The sequence below is a fragment of the Ruditapes philippinarum genome, unplaced genomic scaffold (assembly GCF_026571515.1).
Source record: "Ruditapes philippinarum isolate M1 unplaced genomic scaffold, ASM2657151v2 ctg3047_1_1_1_1, whole genome shotgun sequence".
Taxonomy (NCBI): Eukaryota; Metazoa; Mollusca; class Bivalvia; order Venerida; family Veneridae; genus Ruditapes; species Ruditapes philippinarum.
The window spans coordinates 183,685-209,173 of NW_026860700.1; the positions used below are offsets into that span (position 1 = coordinate 183,685).

The window sequence follows — 25,489 nt, forward strand, 5'->3', positions numbered from 1 at the left end:
AAACATTTACATAGACCAAGTTGCTGCAGTAATCCAAACAATTTATCATACGACTGGACACATAAGCAGCAAACTGTATTGATTCATTCATTTCTTTCTTACTTCCTTCCTGTATTTATTCATTTATATATATTTATTTTTCATTCATTTATTGATTCATTCAATACTTTCAGAATATCCTGAAAATAACATGGATGAATGTAAGCAAGGTAACATTCATATTCGTTCACAGAAAAAAAAACAGTAGAATGTATATATTTATTAAATATCATAAGGGGTTTGTGAAGATAACAAATTATATTTACATATGAATACTGTTTTAAAGTGGTGACAAGACCTAATGGTAAACGGGTTTTACTAGTGAATTAAGGATGGGTTGCTGATACAAAGTGTAATACATTCAAAAATTAAAAGAAAAATGTCATTCCTACTTTCAAATGCATATCATGTTAGATTATTATAATCAATATTAAATCAATTTCTTAAAAACACAACTTCTTTATAGAAATGTGGTAAAAAAATGTCTAGTAAAATGAAAAAGTATGCCTTTTCAAAAGAACTTTGGTAAATACATTTACACTAGATTTATATTATTACACTCAAATATATTGTTAAGCATAATACATTAAAGCTTTAAAATTGAAATAATCTTTTCTAATAAATGAAATTTGACATGACTCTTGAAATGGCTATCCAGAAAAGGTGAGATCTATCCCCGAAATAGTTGATAATTGCAAAGGACATACAAAGCGTATATTGAATACTTCATTGTAAACTAAAATCATATTTTTTTCAAAAGATGTTTTATTTTATCTGGCAGCGACTGCAAAATTTTGAACGTCTATATGAATAGACACCTAAAGCCAATGCAGTTGTGGGAGATGTTACATAAAAATAAGTATGATGCTATCCTTATATGAATTAAAAAATAACATTGAACTAAAGTATTTGTAGATCAGGTACTATATACATATACTTTTATGTAGGAAACAAGGTTTCTATGTAACATACACTTAAAAATAGAAAATATAATTTTCAAAGTATATAAGATATAATGAAGATGTAATCAAATCCAAGCATAGGATATCAATCAGTTAAGAGAATCGATAAATATCATATTTTAATGGATAGACAGCATGTAATGACGTCTTCTTCACATATAAAACAGTTTCAAAAGCAATTCCGTATTAATCAAATACGAATAATAGCAGAATACTTTTCGTTAACTTGAGATTGTACATACTGACACACACTTATTATATACATAACAAATTAAAATATACCATTACTATTATCTGACTCGATGTTTGAAATAAAAGTTCCGTCCTAGAATGTTAACACAGCAAAAGTTGTTACACGATACATTTTCAGAATTTCACACCTATAAACAAAACTTTTCCTTGTTGATCTTGTTTTTCATATCTAATGCAAAACACATAGTAGTTTTAACAACAAAATTGAATATTATATTATCATGATAGTTTTTGATAGAAAATTAGAATACAATTTTGAAAGACACGTATTCACCACTTTTAATTAAGTAATTGTCATTCAAGTTGAATAGTTTCATATGTTGCTTCAACATCTTCTGTATCAGGAGTGGGTTCAGTATATTGATGCAATTCATCGTCAATGGCATTTATATTTACTCTCGCTAGTTCAGTGACTACTTCTGTTGCTGCTTCATTTGTAACAGTTTCTGTTTTATTCGTTTTATTTTCATTAGAATCACCATGGGTCCTATAAACATTGAACAAGTCAATACTACTATTATAGTTAATTCAATATTGATAATAAGTTGTTAATACAAGTCTTTGAACTTTGTTATGAGTTAAAGCAAACCAATATTAAAACAAGAGCACCGCTAGGCGGAGCATTATATGCCCGAAAGTGTTTTTTTTCTTTACTAAGGATGAAGCATTTGTAAGACATTACATAAATTAAATAAAGTATTACCTCCTTCAAAAAGCAATCCTCCTATAAAGTTTGAATATTGTGGGCCAAATGGAACTTCAGTTATGCTCTGGAAACTGTTTTTAGTTTTGAGGTAATAGCTACCTTGAACTTTGACCGTGCGACCCCAAAATCAATAGGGGTCTTCTACCCAATATGGACAATCATCCTATGAAGTTTCAACACTATGGGCCAAATAGAAAGTAAGTTATGTTCTGGAAACTTTTTTCAGTTTTACAGTAATAGTGACCTTGACCTTTGACATTGTGACCCAAAATCAATAGGGGTGTTCTACCCAATATAGACAATCATCCTCTGAAGTTTGAATATTGTGGGACAAATAGACCTTAAGTTATGCTCCGGAAACTGTTTTCGGTTTTAAAGTAATAGTGACCATGACCTTTGACCTTGTGACCCCAAAATCAATAGGGGTCTCCTACCCAATATGGACAATCATCCTATGAAGTTTGAACACTGTCAGCCAAATGGAACTTAAGTTATGTTCCGGAAACTGTTTTCAGAGTTAAGGTCATAGTGACCTTGACTTTTGACCTTGTGACCCCAAAATCAATAGGGGTCTCCTACCCAATATGGACAATCATCCTATGAAGTTTGAACACTGTCAGCCAAATGGAACTTAAGTTATGTTCCGGAAACTGTTTTCAGTTTTAAGGTCATAGTGACCTTGACCTTTGACCTTGTGACCCCAAAATAAATAGGGGTCTTCTACCCAATATGGACAATCATCCTATGAAGTTTTAATACTGTCGGCAAAATGGAACTTAAGTTATGCTCCGGAAACTGTTTTCAGTTTTAAGGTCATAGTGACCTTGACCTTTGACCTTGTGACCCAAAAATCAATAGGGGCCTTCTACCCAAAATGGACAATCATCCTATGAAGTTTGAACACTGTCGGCCAAATGGACCTTAAGTTATGCTCCGGAAACTGTTTTCAGTTTTAAGGTCATAGTGACCTTGACCTTTGACCTTGTGACCCCAAAATCAATAGCGGTCTTCTACCCAATATGGACAATCATCCTATGAAGTTTGAACACTGTGGGCCAAATGGAACTTAAGTTATGCTCCGGAAACTGTTTTCAGTTTTAGGGTCATAATGACCTTGACCTTTGACCTTGTGACCCCAAAATCAATAGGGGTCTTCTACTCAATATGGACAATCATCCTATGAAGTTTGAATGTTGTGGGCCAAATGGAACTTAAGTTATGCTCCGGAAACCAAATTGCTAACGGACGGACGGACAGACGGACGGACGGATAGACAGACGAACGGACGGACAGACGCCCGGGGGTATAACATAATATGCCAGAAATTCTTTCGGGCATATAATAAAAAGGGAAAATGGCAACAGCAACAAATTATTGTCCTTTTTGTTAAAAAACGGAATCAACCTTTTGCATATTCAATGCATCTTACATATTCGATCATATTAGATATGTTACAATTTTAAAGGTGGAAATATTTTAATATTCATATGTTATCCAATACCTTATTTTCATTTAACACCATGTAAAAAATTCAATATCAAAGACAAATTTTATGTAATATCAGGTTATAGCTGGACAATCTATAATTAAATCACTCATTAATATAATAGTATTATGACACTAGATTTACCTTCCGCTGAAACTACTACCAGTCTCTTCTTTTTCTTTAAAATGAATTCAATAAATAAGGAAATTAATGTTTTGAAAATATTGAAAACAATGCTCATATAATCATATGTGTCGCTTTTTATTTGATGAAATAATTTCAATGCATTCATATGATATTCTTTAAAACATTTAACGAAATTTGAGTTTCACTTTCATGATGAAATTTCAATTAATTACAAATAATGTATATACATGTATAAGTTTTTATATAATTCAAACACGAAGATAATTTTCATTTAATTTCTATTTTTCAAATAATATTATTCTTCTTCTTACAGATTAAATGTTATATGTAGTGACTTAAAGAATACAAACTCACCTTTTTGTTTCGTCTTACGTTTAAACAAGACAGTTATTACAGTAGCGTACACAACAAGAATGGCACAAAGGATTCCGACACATATCAATACTATTTTCAGATTTAGTATTTCTTGATATCTTGCTAACACTTCTGTGTCACTTAAAATCTTGTCTGAAACTGTATATTTTAAACACAATCACAAATACTGAATTTATCAAAAAGTTTTGATATTTTGATTAAGTATGTTATGTGATATCTTCATCAGCAAATGACAGAATTTTATGCTTCTTATCATATGTGTAAATAAAAAAATAAATCTTCGAAGAAAAATATATAAAATAACATTTATATGCAATCAAGCGAGAGGAGCATCTACAGTCTTAATACCTACAGAAAAGCAAGTTTTTGTATGCTTTCTTATAGTCCATGGGTTAAAGTAGTATTTACTCCTCGGCAGTGTATATTCCATAAATAACGACTAAATAACTTTATTTATATCATCATCATCAGCAGCAGCAGCAAAAGCTAGCAGCAGCAGCAGCAGCAGTATTATTATTATTATTATTCAAATATTTTAGGATTATTTTATAATCATTATTATTATTATTATCATTATTATTATTATTATTATTATTATTATTATTAATGTATTCTCAATAAAATATGTTTCACGTTGCTTGCTTTGTATAAGTACATGACAGTGAGAAAGGGGCACAACGTTATGCATTTGAACAATTTTGAAGGAACAGGTTATCATCATGTTTTGCGTATTTTTAATTGTTGACTTCAACGACATCACTTCTTGTCTGCATAACAGAACGATTTTAAAATATCCAATGAAAATTGTTAGCCTATCATGCTGTAAATACATTAGATATGTCTAGACTATAATTTCTTAATTCTCATTGTAAAAAGAAACAACAGCAAAAGTGAACTTAAGTTACCCTTTTCACAGAAATGCCCCGTCCAAAATTGACGGCACTGATCACACGTCCCGTTAATTCTATTACAAATTCCTTTGCAGTTGTCACTGCAGTTGAATAGACAGGAATTACCGTATGTTCCATCTTCGCATTCTTGAAAAAAGGAAATGCCAATTTAAACATTGTTTTAATACCACAAGTATAATATATAAATATTTATCTAAATATAAACAAAACGTTTTTAACCGTGAAACGAAGCATTTTAAGTCTTTATACCCTATACCACTTTGTGCAGTAAAGGGTTTTCACGTTTTGTTTCAGATAAGACTTTTCTTTGGCACTGCAATCCGCCTGAATGTCCTCTACCACCGTGTACAGTTTAATCCAGTTATGGCCAATGGTTTCAGGTTATGCCCCGAACAAGTTTTTTTTAAAGGGGAGATAATTCTAAAACGGGGCAAAATAGAGTGTTGGTTCTTTGGCACTGTATTCTGCCTGAATGACATTTATCACTGTGTGCAGTTTAAACAAATTACTTCTAAGGGTTTTCAGTTTATGCAGCGGACAAGAGTTTTTTTAAGGGGAGATAATTCTAAAACGGGGCAAAAACAGAGATAAAGTTCTTTGGCCTAATGCCCTTTACCACTGTGTGCAGTTAAAACAATTTATGTGAAAGGGTTTTCAGGTTATGGTCCAAATAGGTTTTTATAAAAGGGAGATAATTCAAAAACTGGGAAAAATAGAGTTATAGATCTGTTGCACTGTACTCTGTCTAAATGTCCTCTTCCACTGTGTGAAGTTTAAACAAATTTTGTCCAAGGGTTTTCAGGTTATGTTCCAGACAAGGTTTTCTAACAAAGAAGATAATTCAAAACCGGGAGAAATAGAGTTATGGTTCTTTGGCATTGCACTCCGTCTTTATGCCCTCTGCCAATGTAAGCCGTAAACAAATTATGTCCAAGGGTTTTCAAATCATGTTCCGGACAAGCACATCGGACGGACAGACGGACGAAGTGGCGACTATATGCTCTCGCTCCGGGAAGCATAAAATCGATCCTAAACAGCATTGAAATGTTCAAAATCTAATTTCAGATTCGTTACTCGGTTGGAATATTACCACAATTTTATGATATATTCGAATGATTTCATATACACATTTATTGCTTTACACTCTAATACATCTTTAATAAAAATACTAGTGAGGCAATCCCATGTCTTCTTATAACCAACAGCACATCCATATGGGCAATATCCATTCACTTGGTTACATGGTGAGGTTAAACATTTCCCACAATCATTTGTACAGTTTATGCCCCATTTACCATCGTCACATTCTGTAAATATGTTAACTCTTTTACACAAAAGGTATAAAAAAGAGGAAAGGTATTATATTGGACTGTACTTTAACTAGATTGAATATTTTTAAAGCAGCATTTATGTAAACAAAGTCACGCATTATGAATATCGCACATTATTTTGAAAGTGTATTGTGTTTGAAATGTGGAATTCTGCTTAAGCAAGTGCTAGGGGAACGAACGATTGCTCACACGTACCACCTCAGGCCATGATCTTCAATTCTGTCTTAGGTGTTCTTTAGATATTCTGTATTTTCTATTTTACTAAAGACTCACATCAAAAAGTTTCTCGTACCAATCATAAACAGACATCAACAGACCATCTAGCTTGGTTTTAAAATAAATGATCTAACCATGATTATTAGTATATTACTATACATTATACAGCTTGATAAATTTCAAAATTAAATTGAAACAGCATACTAATGGAACATTGTGATCCTTGATATCCAGCTTTGCAACCATTTAAGCATGTGCCGTTCATTTTATCGCACAATGCACTCGCCTTTTGCGTTAAACAGTTGTTGTTGCATCTATCCTGACAGTTTTTGCCAAAGAATCCGTCGTCACATTCTGAGAGAAAACAATTATTTGTCAATCTGCATTTAACAATATAAAATTATCACAGACTTTTGAGAACGTAGAAGTATCATATAATAAAACAAATCAATTCTACATGTTAATTAACACATATTTGAATTCATGTTAAATGCAAATGTTTGACGTTTTCGTCTTTAAAACAGATTTTTAAATCGATTATTCCGAATAAAGATTCGAAATTATAGTGTAGCCCATTACTGATTCTTTTCTAAAGGTATATAAAATATGATACCTAGAATACTTGTTTATCGTGACAAGAGGCAGATATCAGAAGCTAATTTTGTGTCATGCACTTTTTAGCTCACCTGAGGACAAGGTCCTCAAGGTGAGTTTTTGTGATGGCCCATAGTCCGTCGGTCGTTGGCCATCGTCCCTGGGACCGTACGTGTATCAAACATTTCTTTAAACAACTTCTCCTCTTAAACTACATGGCAAAATTTGTTGAAACTTTCCAGGGATGTTTCTTTCATGAATCTCTACCACAGTTGTTTAAAGAATTGAATTTCATGAAGAACTCCAGTGCCATGGCAACCAAAAGATTTTTTAACAAAAATCTTAATTTAAAAAAGATAAAAGCTAGAGCTTAGATATTTGGCATGAAATATCTTCTAGTAGATAGCTACCAAGTTTGTTCAAATAAAAGCCATAGGGTCAAAATTGGCCCCGCCCAGTGGTCATTGATTTTCGTTATAAGTACATAGTTCAAACTTAAAAAAACCTTCTTGTGAAAATCCAAAAGAGGTAGAGCTTAGATGTTTGGCATGAAACATCTTCTAATAGATGTCTATCAAGTTTGTTCAAATAAAATCCCTAGCGTCAAATTGACTCAGCCCCATGGGGGTCATTGATTTTCCTGATATGTTTATGGTAAAAAACTATTAAGAATAGTCTTGTGACAATCCAAAACATAACTCCTCAGGTACAAATTTACTCCTCATTTGGTTCAAAGTTTTAAATATTTATTACTTGAAACTGTTAGGTAATCAAGCTGTTACCTTCATATAGCTATTACCTTTATATTCCGTCATTTAATTTATCTGAACATTGTTTTCAAGTCTTTATATAGATCGTTTATAAATGGAATTACCAATCTGATTCAACATAAGATATGATAAATATGTGAATAATTGTGTTATCTATTGAATTATTTGACCTCAACGGTCAAGGGCATTTAAAGCCTAGGTCGATGTCAGTTCAACCTTTTGAAGAGTTTTATCCAAAAGTTTGTTTTGTCCAATTATGAAGATAATCCAGTGATTAATTACCAAGTAACCGCCAATTATAGCAATAATCAGAGAAGATTCAATACTTTGACCTTCTAGATCAAAGTCAGCCTGAGGTAAGGTCAATTTAAATATACATGAAGGATCTGACCTCTGCTGTTTCTAAATATAAAGATTCAATTCAATTTAATATCTTTATTGCATCAAGCATTTTACAATGCTTATGGCGAATAAATATAAAGTTAATTCATTTATAAACAACAAAGTTATAGTCATTTACAGAAAAAACAAGAGAATTTTGTTAATTTGACCTTGATTGTCAAGGTCAATTAAAGGTCAAAGTGACATTTAGATTATCCATTGTGTTTGTTTGGTGATAGTCTAGTTTTTACAAGTATATATCAAATCTATTATGTTATTTAAAGCTCAAAGTAAATGCCAGTTCAATTCTCAAGAAAGTCTTGTAAAAAAGATTGACTTATCCGGGTTTGAAGATAACCCTTGAAAAATAACCAAATTATAGTCAATTATAGCAATAATCGGCGATGATTCAATATGACCATCTAGATGAAAGTCAGACAATAAGCAAGGTTATTTGAATTTTATATACCAAAATGTTGCTGTGTCAAAAAAAAAAGTTAAGCCACTTATATACGACAAAGTTATAGCCATTTACAGGGGCAAAAGCAAGATAATTTAGTTTATTTGACATTGACGGTATAGGTCAATTTAAGGTCAAAGTGAAATTTAAATTATTCAATATATTTGTAAAGCATAAATCAGTGAAAATTCAATAATTTAACCTTAGAGGTCAGTGTCAAAGGTCAATTTGGTTTGAGTACACATGAAGGTCCTATCCTGAAAAAAAAATCATTATATAAAGTCAATCCTTTAATATCAAAGTATAACCAGTTACAGCAGATAAAATGGAAGAATACGTGTAAATGTCTGTCTTATTAATTTGAAAGTCTTCCTAAAAGATTGTTGTTTTCAAGTTTGAAGACAATCTATTCAAAATAATAAAGTAGCCACTAATATAAATAGTAAGCAAAGATCAAGCAAAATTTCGACATTTGACCTTGTAAGACATGGTTATTTATCATTATCAATGAAGATTAGTTTGGTATACTTAAAGGTCTTGTCCCAAGGATATTTGTTGCCAAGGAAGCTGACAAATTATCAACAACTTAAAAAAATATGATCATGGTTAAAGTTTGCGGACGGCAACGGGAATGCCGCATTCACTGTAATCATGCCTCTACATTTTTTCTGCGGAAACCAGACGGGCTAAAAATGATTAGCAATACTAATAATTAGCTGGATATTGCTTTTAAAATATTTGAATTTACATACATAAAGCATATCAAAAGTTTTGGAAAGTTAAACACATGTATTTGAACTGATTCATCGGTCTAATTGTGAATGAAAAGGTTTGAAATGCAATAATAGTTGATCAAACCATTCTTAAAATATAACACCTGTAGTACACGTAGGTACAAATTTTATGAAATATCATTATTTGCACACAAAATATGTAACGATCAGAATAAGTAGCTGGAAGTGAAACTATTGTTCTAAAGCATATAATAAAACAAACATTCAGATTGTGGTCATATTGACAATTCAAATAATAGATACAAACTCGAGTTAGAATAAATTAAAACATTTAAATGTGATACCTCTAGTACAGTAAGGTGGTTTGAAACCAGCAAAACACCCTCGTGGACACTTCGCTGTAATATGATCACACGTTAAATTATCACATTTACCACACTTTCCTAGACAATCTTGACCCCACATGTCATTTTCACATTCTGTAAAAATCGCAAACTTAATTAATTATCAGGTTGTAAAAATAACACAGGGCAGTCATCATTTCTTGAATCGTAATAAGTTTTTGTTCCTCTATACAAATTAATTAATTTGATATGTTATCCAAAGTTATATACCAAAGTGATAATCTTTAAAACATCATAAGTTCATGTTGAACGCATATGATATTGTTATAATAGCTCTTGTGACTGATGCCTATTTAAATTTCCATAAAAACGGCATTATCATCCTGAGATGAAAGCATTATTTAGTATTACTGCGCATTGTCCTGTGTTACTTTATGTTTAGATATATTTCGTGCTCTTTTTAAAATTGCTCATTTCTCAGTTGGCATATTTCCGCGAAGTCGTTTATAAGTAAAAGCTTACATGTTTTGATTGATACAAGTTAATGATTTTGATTTTTTATCTCAAATAAAATATTGAAGTTATAACCTTTAAAACAATATACTATCATGTTGAAAACATGCGTAATAATAGTAATCTCTAAATGAATTTACCTTCTTAATTTTCCGTATTTGCATCATTATCACCCTTTGCTTTGATTATATAAAGTAAACTCATTTTGGATACTTTTCTTGTTCTTGATATTAACGGGACTATTTATCATTATTAACAAGACAAATGAGCTGAATGTCTGTTAAAGTACTGCAAGGTGCGAGGATTGTTTCTAAATAAAGCAGCACGCCTCTAGATTCATGTTGATGTTCATGAAAATTTTGGAAATGAATTTAATAGTAAAATATTATGAGGTGAAGAAATAACGCATTTAACATATTGCAATCGGCACTAACAATGAGAGAAAATTACCAAAAAGTCGTCAACATATGCAAAAACCAGCCATTACTTCGTAAGTAATGCAGTAGAAATATGGTAATAAAATTCTGCAAAATCAGTCTTAAACCGCACATAACACTTTAACTTGGATCTTGATTTTAATTATCTTTCTTAAAATTTGAGTACAATTTTTCTCAATTTTCAATTTCGTGAAATGGTTTGGCTCATCAGAAGGCGTGCAGCTTTAATATCATATTTATCCTTAATTGTATATAGTAATTATACGTCTATATAGTTAGATAAAATAATCTTTTTTGATAGAAAATATCATTTTTGAAAACATTCAGCCCACCGCCCCTGAAATGTATAAAAATTAACCTGCACATAACGGCCTTATGTTTTAATTGGCATGTCTTTCTTTTGATGTAAAATTACTCACTTGATCAGTTTTATAGGTCAGTTGGCGCAGCAGTTGCATATTAAAATAAACTACTTTGGCATGCAGTACTTTGGGAGTGGGAAATTAAGTCTGCATTACACAGATGCTTGTTGGAAATCATTACTTCTGGTATTGAGATAAATTGTTAACAAATTTAAATTGTAATTTATACCCCATTGGTAATCTTATTATACTTGTAGTTATAACTAAAATATGTTTGCTATGAGATAATAAATCTTAGATTCATTTCATGTCTAAAAGAGATTTCATACTTATAACTGAAATTATAGATACAAAAGCATAGTGCCTTTTAATAATAAGGAAAAAAGTGTAGATATGTTGAAAAGAACTTACTTGTTTCACAGAGATCACCTGTCCAACCAGGTTTACAACCTTTTAAGCAATGCCCATTTTTTGAATTGCAGTTTTGATGTCTCCAGGATTTGCAGCTATTGCTGCATTTTTGACAGTCATTTCCATAAAAACCATTATAACAGTCTGTCAGTGGTAAAAACTATTTTTAGTTATTATAAATAGAGCTTTAAAGTTTGAAAATTAATTCACTTCAATTATCATGCTTTTGAAAAATGTATAACTGACAATCTTTCTTGTATAATTTTAGGTTTACAAACTCGAGTAAAACATAAATAACTGTTTTTACATTGAACACAAAATTAATACAGTTAAAAGATAGAAATACTCAAAAAATAATAAAAATTTCACCTCCGTATAATCGAAAATCACAAAGTACAAGTTGATATCTTTTGCTATGAAGTTGAAGTCTTATGAGGATACCAACAGGATATCCTTTACATGTGATGTGTATCTTTGTGCTTTGTGGTATAGAGCTGTTATGAGTATAACAAACTTGTCCTCCTGACACTGATCCTTTCTTTTCGGAATTAAATTCAGTTGTATTGTACACTAGTACCTCAAAGTAAGGGAAATGGCCTATAGTAAACAATGAAATAGAGAGTCATTAACAAATAAAAATACCTAGGACTCTAGAGTCTTTTGCCAGTCAAGGTCTAAAGCAACTAAAAGGTTGTTTTTGATAATGAATTAAAAAAGGGGTATTTCAATATTGGGGGTGACTTTTAGAAACAAAAGTTTTTGTTATGCTCATTTTTTATTTTCATTAGTGAACTTACGACTAAAGAGAACACTATAAATCGTTTTAATTTTTAAAAAAGAAATGAAAAATCATAAAACCCCCCTTCAACAATATTTCTGCAAGGGGGGCCACATTGATTTTTTCCCTTTTTTTCCAAAATACTTTATTAGATATGTTAAAAACAAAGTAAAAGTCCATATTTGAAATATATGAAAAGCAAACTAGTAAAAATGTGAAAAAATTACACATTTAATAAAGAATAAATTATTAAAAAATGACCCTTTTTATTGCTGGGGCCAACAAAAAAAATTTTACAGGGTTTTTAAAAATTTTAACGTTTTTTTTGAATTTTGTAAATAACATACTTATAACAACTGACTCCTTACTATGTAAGTCAAAATGTAGTACGCGCAAAGATAATATTGAAAACACGAAAAACATTCAAAATAATCTAGATATTTTCATAGTAATCACGACATTCGGGTGTTCCGATCAACAAGACATATTTATTACTCAATGTTATAGATTTAGATTTTAAAAAGGCGTTCGATACGATCCAGTTTGACTTTCTAGTTAAATTCTTGAAACGTTAAACTTTAAACCAATGTTTCGCTGGATGACGTCCCATAACAAAGATATTCCGTCATGAATATTAAACAATGGTTGGATATCAAAAATCTTCTCCTTAACACGTGGTCTCACAACATGATGTCATCCCATTGTACATGCATAAAAAAAATAAAAATTGTTGAGGGAATATAAAACAAAATCCATTCTGTTTTTTGTCCTTGACCTTATCTAAAGTGTTTTTTATATAAAACAAATCATTCACGATGCTCACATTTTAAAACAAAATGTCGGTCAATAAGTGAAGGTTTCTGATAAAGTGAAATTTTAGATTCATTTAGTCCCAAGGTTTATAGCATGTTATGTATAATGATAGCACAGTCTGATGTATTTTAATAACTACCCATTCAATATGCGAGCATATAATTCAACATAATCTGTATATATATCATATATGTTATGTGTTTTAAATAAACATACTTAAAATCATTGCATGTAACAACAATTAATTATTCTTGTAAAGTATCCAAAATAATGTATCATAATAGTATTAAATTCAAAAAAGCAAAATAAAAAAAAATTTTCTTTACATTTTTGATTAATTATGACTATAATATGGCTAATTTTACAGTCACATTTGAACAATTTATGGTTTTATATAATACATACTGCGATATATTTAACATTTGTGTCACAAAAAATAATTTTGAAGGTAACTTACTCAAATGACTGTCTACGGTTACAAACTCAAGTTTCTTGACTGTTGTGTACTCCGATAACCAAAGGTTCCACCAAGGTGCAGCATTATTTCTATCAGACGTATAGCTGCACGTTGATAAGTTGTCATCATTAGCTAATTGTGAATAGCGAGGTGGATAGGTATTACTGTCGTGATATGACTGTTTCTTGTATGCAATATTTTCTGAAAGGAAAAAGCAGTATGTAATACATGTAAAATAAACTAAAATACTCAGAGGAAAATATCTACTGTTTTAGAGATAACCCGCTGTAACCCATAATTGATTATAATTAGTGCGTTTTTATGTTTTATGATGATTTTTTTATGGTGATTGTATTGAGTAGTATGATACATTTCTCCAACGTACAAGTGCATTTATTGCAGTATGTTCACAAAATAACCCTTTTTTTCTAACGCAATTATAGACAATGGCATTAATGATGTGCACTGGCTGTGCAAACAATTGTAATGCAAACTAACATGAATGATGATAAGTATGACTTTTTCAGTGAGTGAGAAAACCCAGTATATCATTCGATAAAAGATCAAGTTATTGGCAAAAGCAAGTATGTTACCATTGTGCAAAAGCTTATATACATAACATAAAAAGTATTATTTAATAATATAACATAATTAGCTTTTCATTGATTTTATTGTAATCTTTCTTAGCTTATAGACTAATAATTAAAGTTATTCCAGACCAGAAAATTATTTAATATATTTGAGTCCGTTATGTCAATATTTTGAGTTTAACAATGTAACCTTTTATTTAATGCTAGAGGGAAAGACGCATTAGATATAACGAGTCATACATACTGAATTGACATTCTGGTCCAACCCGATCCAAGTCACAAACGGTGTCACAGTTTCCTGAAACGAGATCATATATTTCAAATTGATTTTTAAAAAAATCCCCTCTGCCACAAATTTCAAATTGAAGTAACGACGTCCAATGCCAATTGTGAGTATTTGGCGTTTTTACGACATTGTTATTTTGATTCTACCTGCTATATCAAATAAGATACAAATTGCATAAATTAAAACAACAAAATATGAAAAAAGGAAAGATATACAAAGAAGAAATAGGTCTATCAACAATATGCACAGGTGTGAAACCTATTCTTTTGATCTTAAAAAGAAATAAATTAAGTCTAGAATTGATATTGTCAATTGTTTGGCATACATACTATTGAAATATTTCTAACACAAAATCATTGAAAATAGACTTTTGCATACTTTTAATGTTCAGTCGTCTCTCAGTTGAGGAAGTTATAAGTTTAAAGTTTATAAAGTTAAGGAAATCACACAATTTTCCTTAAACAGTCATTGAAATGAAGAACAATTTTCCTCCTTATTGGCCTGCGTGCATGTTTCTATAATAAACTATTTATGAACTTGTCAATTGTAACTCTAGAACAGACTTACCCCAAAGGCGAGCACAGAATTTAATTGTTTTAAGAAATAGTGTACCCTCAAAAGTGATTGTATCACTTAATAAAATCACTAAGCGACAGAATCAATGTTTTGAGTGTGGATGCGAGGAATAATAATATCACGAGAGCGTCGTCCGAGTGATATAATGATGCATTCCATCCTAAAATCATTGATTGGGATATATTATATTTATTCTAACACGACTTAAAACACATAAATACTGCCGTACATAATTTCAAACTAAATTTTGCCTGTTTTATTCCTCTATTAATTTTTAGCGCGTAGCATTTGAAAGGGAGATACAGGCAAAATTTTCATGTCTTTGTTTTGAATTTTTCATTCATTATTCTGTAAATGTCCTCAAAATAAATACACTAGGCAGTCACAGGAACATATGTTTTCTCCTCATAAAGAATGCAATGGTGGTTTCCTAACTTGACCCACGTGAGCCAGGTTAGAGAGTATTGTCACTGTGAACTCTTGAAACGTTAAAGAGCATGTCACATGAATGACTTTCTAAATTCAAAATTTCACCTTTTTCGTGTAAAATGTTGAATTTTGCTTTAGCCGGTGCTAGGTGGTGTGGACGGTAACTTGCACTTTCCAGTACCGTCAATGAACAGGCTCAATCAAACCGAGCCTGCAACATTTTCAATTTTGTTGAATTCGACTTTCTTCAGGGATTCGGTTTTTCTCTATTTTAGACTTGTTTCAATAATACAATATCCACACTGTTATTGTAACTTCCACAGTTTGTTCAAGTCACATGACGTGTTTTAAAACTACTCAGTGATTCTGTCGGCGTCTAAATTTCGTTCAATATATTTAGATATATTTACGCTTCAAACTCAAAATATATAGAATTTATACAGAAACTCACGCTGGGCTTTACAGAATGTCGATTTGAGTACATAAAATCATTTTAATATTTTTGTCTTAATTGGCATGAGCTTATCTTTAATGGTTAACTAACAGTTAAATCCTTATATTGAATTACGGTAATAATGACTAAACAAGACCAGACAAATTATAAAAAAACTTAAGCATTTTACAGCTACAACTCATTTACACCGGTTATTAAAAGGTATAAGAACAACAAACACAAACTTATGTTATCGCAGTTTACATGGACACATAATATCGCCTCTCATTTTGAAGCAATACATTAATTCTTCCAAGTGAAAAACTATTTGTTAAATCATGCAATATTTAAAATGAAAATCCATACTAACCAAAGTTCAGAATTACAGCTGAGACTGTGATTAAAAATCCAAATAGATGCATAGTTAACACCAATGCTTCATCTTCATGTTTTGTCGGCAAGAAGGTAAATTTAATAATGATTTAAAAACTGGTCACTTTTAAATGTAATATCAAAGTTCAAGTACTAAAATACTTTAATTGCCATTGGTGAAATTCAACCAGGAACAATAAATATTTTACTACTTCTGGTTTGTTGGTTTGATTTGGTTTTACGGCGCTCCAACATGGTTTAGGTCATAAACAGGAAAGATGATTTTTGAAAACCTCGGGTTTTACAAAAACTTGAGGTCAAAACCAACTCACCTGCTTGAGTTTAGAGATGAACTCCAATAATACGAACTCATTTAATCGCCTCTTTCAACCACACAGGGTTATACGGTGGCTACAATTCTGATGCATCAACCCGTAAAGGCAACTCTTTTGCCACAAAAGAAACTTCGCTTGGCAATGAAAAAACTTGATATATTTTAAAATTCAATATGTTACACGTCTTTTTACTATAGTTAAGGAAATTCATTTTAACTTGGAAGTGCGATATAAGAGAGTAATGCACATAATTCGAGGATTTACATCTGAGAAGCACGATGACAAATTAAGAGCTCAAGCCCGCAGGTCGAGGACTATTATAAATCCGAGGGCTACTGCAGATGTTAATACATGAAAGAAAATGTGCATAAGCGCTTTTTTTTGCAACAAATATACGTTCCACATTTCCTTTCTCCGGCTTTGTCATGCGTTTCATGTTCTATTGAGAAGTCATTTGGCAATTATGTTATGATAATGACTCATACGGGGTTCAAACTAAATCAACAACGAAACTGCTTTCATACATCGAGATCGATTTACATGAGAGAAAGACCCATTGCTCTATTTGTGATATAATGTGTGCATCAAATTAAATATTAAACAGAAAGTATCTTTAAAAAAGATACTTGGCCAAAGTTAAACTGGTCAATTTGCATATGTTAGTTCTAAGCTTTCCATGCAAAGTCATATAGAAATGTTAGCATTGTCTGCATATAACAATGAGATAATAATTTCGTGTGGAGTTGTTAATATTGAAAAATGGGACACTAAAAAACTCAATGTGTTTCTTAACAAACCTGTTTTTTTTTCAGTAAATGAATTTACACTAACATCCACGCAGTCGGTCTGGCAATCATTTTAATTTATGAATAATTGATGAATGTGCAAAAATATATAAATATTATAAACACTATATCAACTGAACACATCAATAGTCATATAATATATCCGACACTTACTGGACATCATAAACTAAGGGTACATGATCAGGTCTGATATTATTCTCGTTATTTTGGACAAATTTTAAAACTCAAATATTGTGTTAAAAACTCAGTAGGCTTAAGTGCTTACGTAAAATAAACTGTTCAGAGATTTGGATGCAAGAAGTATTAAAAACAGAACTTATATATCTGATTAATTAAACTAGAAAAGTTAAGAACTATTCTGTACATTTTATTGTACAACTATCTTTTACATTTTATTTCATAATTGCAAGAACTATCCATTACATTTTATTTTATAATGACCAATGAGGTTCCCAGATTACATTTTGTAATTTTAAAATGATCAATGAAACTCTTCTTATAATGTATTCAATTCTTGCCTGTACATGTTACAGGAAGTCAAACTAAAAAAAAAAGGGCTTCGGCCGGAAAGAAAAGAAAAACACTGCTATTGTGTTAATACAATTTCAATTTCAATGTGGTTTAATTGCACAAAAGCTAACCCTGACAACAGGCCATATTAGCTTAAAAGAACTAACATGCGATGGACATTATAAATCATGTTTTATAATTATGTACTATTTGAGTGATAATTGTAAAACTGTTTCACCTATCTCCTGATGGTTGAGACATCAGAATTGCAGATAGGTTTATCCTTGATAAACTTTATTTTCAGAGGCGACTAAATGGGTTCAACTTGATGCTATATACTATGAAGCTCTTAGCTCCAACAGAAACTCAATGACCGCCTCCATGACACCTTCATAGCTTCCAAAACGTCTACCACGAAGATTGGTTTACAGTTTCTGAAACAGGTAGAAGTCAGTGAGGGACAAGACCGGAGAATATGGGGGATGGGGAAGAATTTTAAGACTTCTTTTGACCGCCAAGGTCGCTCATCATCTCCAATGCTCTCCCTGTCCCTCTTGAATTCAGCAGCCCATTTTTCACAGTGCTATAGGAAGAGGACAACTTACCAAGTGCATCGATGAAGTATTCATGGATTTCCTTTTGGACATCCCTTTCTTACAGATGTACTTAATGACAGTTCTGACAGTTCTGATTTCAACTTTCTCCATTTGGTCTAAATGACACACCACTTTACTGATCAAATTACATCGGGCCGAGAACTTTTTGATCATATCTCGTAAAATATGAAAAACAAGATCAACAAGGAAAGGCGGCGTTCAATGAACGCAACCCCCAACGCAACCGGACTTATCGTAAGTCCGGTACTGCACCATCCAAAATCAATATGTTTAAAGAAAAATGAAGGTTTTCGTTTATTTCCTAGAGGTGTTCTGCAGAAGATATTATAAAAAAGATCAACAAGGAAAGGCGACGTTCAATGAACGCAACCACCACATGCAGAATACCTTTATTATAAATGAATATACCATGCATTTTAAGAACCAAGAGATTGAGCAGAACTCTGATTAATGTTACACAAATATATGTACTTAAATCTCTGGTGGTTGCAGTTTGTGCAGCCTGATTTAAATCTTTTTGGTTTTTTTTTAATTGTAATTATTTAATTGGCAGTTTCTTCCAAATGGGACATACAATTTAAAGATCACGCAATATAATAAGCTTTAAGGTTGTATGGATTTGACACTTCCATGTAAGTAAGTCTTGTACAGTGTGTAATTTGTACCTTACCACTGGCTTGCCAACACTTCAGCAAAAAGCCATAAGATATGTGTATTCTGCAGAACAGAACTGGCTGCACGTGACCTCAAACGAAGTAATTGCATGACTTATCCATAGATTTGTAACATTGCATTTGCTTATTTGAAAAGAGCTTCGTAAATAGTTTTGTAAAGATAACGCTTTTAAAATGCAAATTTTTTGCAACCGACACACTGTTACGCATGTAATTTATATACTGCCATATATGTTACAGACAAGATGATACGTTTGCTTTAAGTATGTGACTGAGACGCTGCTTCGTACATGGCTGTCTTACTTATACGTATGCTACTAACATATTGCGACGTATATGACTGATAAATTACATGGTAGGTGACTAAAAACAGCTAAGTATGTGACTGACCTATATAATTATCTTTTTAGAATTGTAACATGTTTGTTTTTGGCTAAACTTAAGTATTTTCTGTTGATTTCATTTTAGAGATAATACCTTTTAACTACACTTTCAGTTGATTATAAAACTATATAACAGTTCATCAGTATCTCATATTTATTTCTTACATTACAAATTGTAGAATAGTCAGATCATTATAATGCATCCACTATAATCATCTAAGCATAATTGTATAAGTACTTCAATGTAATGGCATTACAATTTCTTTTAAACACTTGATTTTGTGACGATTTTCTTAATTTTCCCAGATTAATTTATATTATTTGGTCCTTAGGTTACTATTTTTTTCAGACCATTAACAGTTCTAACTATCCTTGCTAGCTCCTCGGCAACCTTGGTTAACGCTTTTTCGTTTTCGCGTGCAGCCCTTGTGTATAAGTCTAGTGCCTTCGCTATCAGCTTGGCTGCCTTCATGATTACTTCGCTCATATCACGTGTTGACACATTTTGTGTTGTCTCTTCGTCAGCTGAAACTATACAAATAATGAATCATTGATAAAAATAATGATATCAAGTATAGAAATCGGCATGCAAATGCGTACTTGCAGAGGATCGAACACAATTATTTTGATTATTAAATACTTTAATTAATCGTCGAAGGAAGTTATGAACTTCCCGGAAAGATTTTTTTATAATTGTTATTCTTTTTTTTTTTTCTTTTTCTTTATTGTTAAAGATATTATATGCTCTTCTTTTGGGTTAAATATATCAATTGAAGACATTGAAATCTGGAAAATTCTTCTTAAATATATATAATTTAAATAAGTGAATTTATAAACTATGTTTTGGAAGCTGCATTCCCTATTACTTGTCAAAATAATTCGGTCTACTTTTATAAAAACTGCGATTTTTTCATGACATTATGTAACCGCACTGTGATTACCTGTAGTGTGTACGGTTTAAAACGTAACAAATTTCTTTGTGTGTGCATGTATTTATAAGATGTTTATTTTACATTTTAAATGAGCTTAAATAGTAATTATCATTTTTATTCAAATATCAAATTTGAGATATAATATATCTTTAAAAAAAAAGTACTGAAAATAAGTATCAATGTATAAAAAAGAAGAAAAAAACAGAATCCCTAAAGAAAGCCCAACACGGCAAAATTGAAAATGTTGCAGGCGCGGTTAGATTGAGCCTGTTCATTGACGGTACTGGAATATGCAAGTTACCGTCCACGCCCCCTAGCACCTAAACCTAAGTCAGTTTATTATTAAGTTTTATTCAGTTTGATATACTGTAATTGCTAGTCATGTTATAACTTTACTTTATTAGCCTGTTTGATCACGGTGTTTTAACACAACTTATGTTACTCTCGCGGTAAATCTAGCGGTCTATCCTGGATAACTAACAAGTTATTACCAATTTCTACGCCATTTACTGATACAAATTCACAAGATTTCTATGATCCACGAAGAGATAGAATGTAATCTTTGCTTTGTCAGTCCTTTCGTCCGTCCATCCGTTCTAATAAGAAATTTTATTTAAACTTCACACAATGATACTGACTGTTGAGTTCAAGAACCATTATTGTACCTTGAGTTCTTTAATCTCGCGCAGGCTAAATATGCTTGTCCGGATTTGTGGCGTAGAAGTGGTCACTTGGATAGAGGTCAAGGTTACCAGACTGATAAAAATGGTTACACTGTTGCTCATGCAACCTTTATTTATTGACAGATGTTTTATTTTATAATTGGTATGTAGATATAGAAACCAAAGGTTACCCTCTGTGGAGTAAAGGATTACTTAGGTTCAGGTCACTGGTGCAAAAATAGATTTTTACATCTTCGTTCTTTAAGCCTTTACTGTATCAGCTGATATGCATTTAATACGGTGATAAACGTACATGCTTTGGGTGAATTCTTGTTAAATCAACGGTGAAGGACAAATGATATATCATTGCTCGATTTTCACAGAATTAAATAACGCCTGGACACTTTTCCCGCAAAGCTTTTAGACGGTCATAATCTATTTGTCAAAACTATTCCTAGTATTATTGTATTTGAATTTTAGACTAAACCTTGCAGTTTCCTTGGCGTTCACTGACTGAAGAATCATGCTCTAATTAAATGACGGTTTCTTTCTATGCTTGATGAATAACTTCATTGGTGTGCATATCGGTGTCATATGTCTCACTTAAAATTATGTAAAGTATTGTATACGCGTATCCTACAAAATTCAAAAACGACGTGCTGTGGCAGTTATATTGTCCATCATATCTAAACACTAGTGTCTGACCTTGTAAAGGCAATAGGGAAATATCTGGGTCAAAATTAAGGAATATTAATTCAAAAACGATTAATTTAAAAGTTATGAGACCTTTGCAAGTTGGGGAGATAATTTGGTAATTTGATAATATCATGGGATGTATTTAGTAATGTGAAGAGTCTGACATAAAAAATATTCCATATTCAAAGTAAGCATAATCATACTCTTCATACTCTAAAAAGTTTTTAATCAAACCAACTTTCATTACAACTTTCTCCTTTCCAGCCAGTTTTGCAATCGGAACACATTCCTGTTGTTTTGTCACAAATATGGGCACAATTTTGGCTGCAAAAACTTGCACATCTTGGACCAAATGAACCATCGTCGCATTCTAAAAAAAAAAAAAAAAAACATAAAAAACAGAAATAGTATTTTAAATGATAGCATTGAGCTTCACATTCTAATTTGACTTCGTCTTTTCTAATGAATGGTAAAAATAATAACCAAAGATGTTTATGATTCTCACTATAACAAATGAAATGCTTGTTTTTGTAAAATGAATGATATGAACAAAGGTATAACACATTTTGAATGTTAACAGTGAAAGTGGAAAGTGGATATAAACGTGTCTAAGCTGTATCAAAAGAAACTTATATAACTTTCCAAAAACAAAATTATTTACTGTGTAAAAAATTGTACTCGTTTCGCAAAGACGATTGATATAAACAGATATGATCAAAGTTGTAAGGTTACAAATTTCAACAGCAATGCACAACATTGCATTTCAGTAACAATTACTTGATGTGTACAAGCATTCGGCCATATTTGTAAAGCATACCAGTAATGCATTTCGGGGAACTTTTATATCCAGCAGCGCATCCATCTAGGCAATTACCATTCTCATGGTTGCATGTCGAGGATAGGCATTTCCCACAATCATTTGTACAGTTAATGCCCCATTTACCATCTTCACATTCTGTACATATGTAAAATACTTTATAAATAAAAGACTAAATTTATTTGTTACAGAAGAAATAACAAAACATATGATGTAATTTTTGCTCTCAGACTAGTGAGAACTGCATTTGTGTAAACAAAGTGTCAAGATATGAACATCACACTTTGTTTCCGCAGGTGTATTAAAGAATCTCTGAATAAAATGCAGAAAAGGCGTAACTTCAGTGTTGTTTCATGAGTCTGAGAGTTTGGAATTATTGCTTCCATGAGGTTAGTAATGAAGATAAAATACCGCTTTTTAGAATGCCTGAAAGACGCCTAAGCGGGTACGAGGTGACGTATTAAAAAGAATCTAAATACAGTACAGGCGTTACTTCATTGTTGATATGTTTGCCTTCGGAATGATTTATTTCAACGGATTAGTGTTAAAGATGAATTACCGCTTATGTTGAAGACTGAATATGATACAAAAAAACACAATTGCACTTTTTCATCAACCTTTATGAACAAACTCAAGAAACCGAGTCTGTAGTTTTCCATATTGTTTGTTTTCCAAGGACCACCCATTTTTCTAGATTTTTGTCTAATTTTTAAAGGTGTTGAACTTTATACATTAGCATATATAAGTACTTCCTATGACTTTAAGATGTGTTAAGTATATAACTTTCAAATGTTGCATTGTATATACTGCCGCCCAAGAACCATCTTAAACAGAAATAAACCAAACCAAGCTTGGAACATTTCGACTTGATATCGTACAAGAACAAGAACACATAGAAGTGTTTTGTTGCCTTAAAAGACCTGGGTATTATGACACAACATACATGAAGGTAATGATAATTGTGGATATCCAATGTAAATAGACAGATAAGTTTTGCAATATAAACACTGTTTAAGTCATGTTTATACGTCCGAAAAGAAATGCGGCATAAATTGTTATTCCGTCCATCTGTTAGAATTTTCGTGTCTGCACCCGTGAAAGGAAATAGAAACTACTTGATAGAATTTTTTTTAAATATATTGTCAATGAGCGATACACAGGTCTGATCTTCCTTAGTGCAAGGTCAAATTTAGTCATTATGTATGGATCTTAACTGGGCACGCGTTAACAACGACTTAGGGATCAGGATGAAGATAAGGATCAAATTAAAAAAACTTAAAATACATGTATCCGTAGTTGTTCATTCTCAGAGATAAAATGTTTTATAAAACAAATGATAAAACTGAACTTGAAACAGCATGTTTATGATATGTTAGAATACATTCATTATTAATTTTTGTAATCAAGTAATGATCTTGATCCAAACATTGATCCTTATTTTAATTCGATTATTTTTTTTTTTTTGCAATATGTCAACTTATCCCACAATAAGATTATTTCTTTGCAAATAAGCATTCTATGCTTAGTTTATAAATAAATAAAGACGTCATAACGGAAGACCTGTTAAACGCGCGAAAAACGTTATGGCGTTAAGCGGCAAAAATATGATAACATGTAGAAACAAATATTTATGTTATAAATAAAGCTGGTACATGAATTAAAATATTGGATCAATTGTGATACAGATGTCTATTAGACAGTGTTAATAACAATATAATAATAAAAAAACATATTAATATTCATGTAACACCTTATAAACCAAACAATACTTTATTCTTTAGTCCATATTGAATCATAGTATTTAATTTATGGATCCAAAAAGATTCTTTACATAACCGGTCCATGTTGTTATTTATAATTTCTATAGGCAAAATGAAAAATCTGACTAGGAACACTTATAATCGTTTGATCCGAAATGGATCGCAACATGTGAAACTGGATTTACGTCACAATTTCTTATATCAAATCTATGTTTATTCATTCTGCATGATACATTTTGATTAGTTTGACCTACGTATTGCTTTATGTAATGAGGTAAATTACATTACGCGTAGTACAGTTAACATCATTGTGTAAATCAAAAGAACGACCTGTTATGCTGCTATTAAATTGTGAACCAACAATTATATTGTTACAATGTGAACATCTACTTCGTAAACATTGGCTAGATAAAAATGTGCGATCAAGTAAAGTACTTCTCATAAGATAATCTCGAATGTTTTTAGGACGTCTATATGCTGAAGTAGGTTTGAACTTGGTATGTATATTCTTTTCCTTATCAGACAAAAGTAATAGATCCCAATATTTATTAACGATTTCACCAATATTAGGCAGAGATGTATTAAAACATACAGTAAAAGGTATTATTGAACTAGTACTTTTAACGACATGACAACGAGCATCTTTTTTGGACATGCCTTCATTTTTGTTTTTATGAAATATATGACTGCTTTTTGATATACATTTATCGCTTTTTATTTTTAGACATCTCTTATAAAGAATACCAGCGGTGCAATCCGATGTCTTCTTATAACCAGCAGCACAACCATCTTGGCAATGTCCATTCACATGATTACATGGTGAGGTTAAACATTTCCCACAATCATTTGTACAGTTTATGCCCCATTTACCATCGTCACATTCGGTAAATTTGTAAACTATCTTACACAAAAGGTAAATAAAAAATAAGAGGAAATGTATATAATTATACTTTAACTAGATTAAATATAGTGAGAGTGACATTAATGAAAACAAAGTTATAAATATCTCACTTTATTTGGAAAATGTATTGTTTTTTATCGAATATCTAAATGATATTAAATACTATTTATTAGTTGTCTTTTATTGATAATGTAATACACTTTTGTACATTGACATACGCATGAACTTCCT

General features: G+C 31.4%; 1 protein-coding gene across 1 annotated transcript in view; it reads right to left on the reverse strand.

The window, feature by feature from the left end:
• Positions 1-246: 246 nt before the first annotated feature.
• LOC132713109 (cell death abnormality protein 1-like) overlaps positions 247-25,489 on the reverse strand; it is a 54,992-nt gene continuing 29,749 nt past the window's right edge. Inside the window, exons 11-25 of the mRNA XM_060695579.1 lie at positions 22,598-22,735; positions 22,019-22,150; positions 19,828-20,021; positions 16,164-16,257; positions 14,314-14,367; positions 13,480-13,680; positions 11,801-12,028; positions 11,432-11,575; positions 9,709-9,843; positions 6,630-6,779; positions 6,048-6,185; positions 4,873-5,004; positions 3,947-4,105; positions 3,590-3,623; positions 247-1,740 (exon numbers count right to left, since the gene is read on the reverse strand). Coding sequence (XP_060551562.1) covers positions 1,548-1,740; positions 3,590-3,623; positions 3,947-4,105; positions 4,873-5,004; positions 6,048-6,185; positions 6,630-6,779; positions 9,709-9,843; positions 11,432-11,575; positions 11,801-12,028; positions 13,480-13,680; positions 14,314-14,367; positions 16,164-16,257; positions 19,828-20,021; positions 22,019-22,150; positions 22,598-22,735 — 2,126 coding nt within the window. The 3' untranslated portion in view covers positions 247-1,547. The remainder of the gene's footprint in view (positions 1,741-3,589; positions 3,624-3,946; positions 4,106-4,872; positions 5,005-6,047; positions 6,186-6,629; positions 6,780-9,708; positions 9,844-11,431; positions 11,576-11,800; positions 12,029-13,479; positions 13,681-14,313; positions 14,368-16,163; positions 16,258-19,827; positions 20,022-22,018; positions 22,151-22,597; positions 22,736-25,489) is intronic.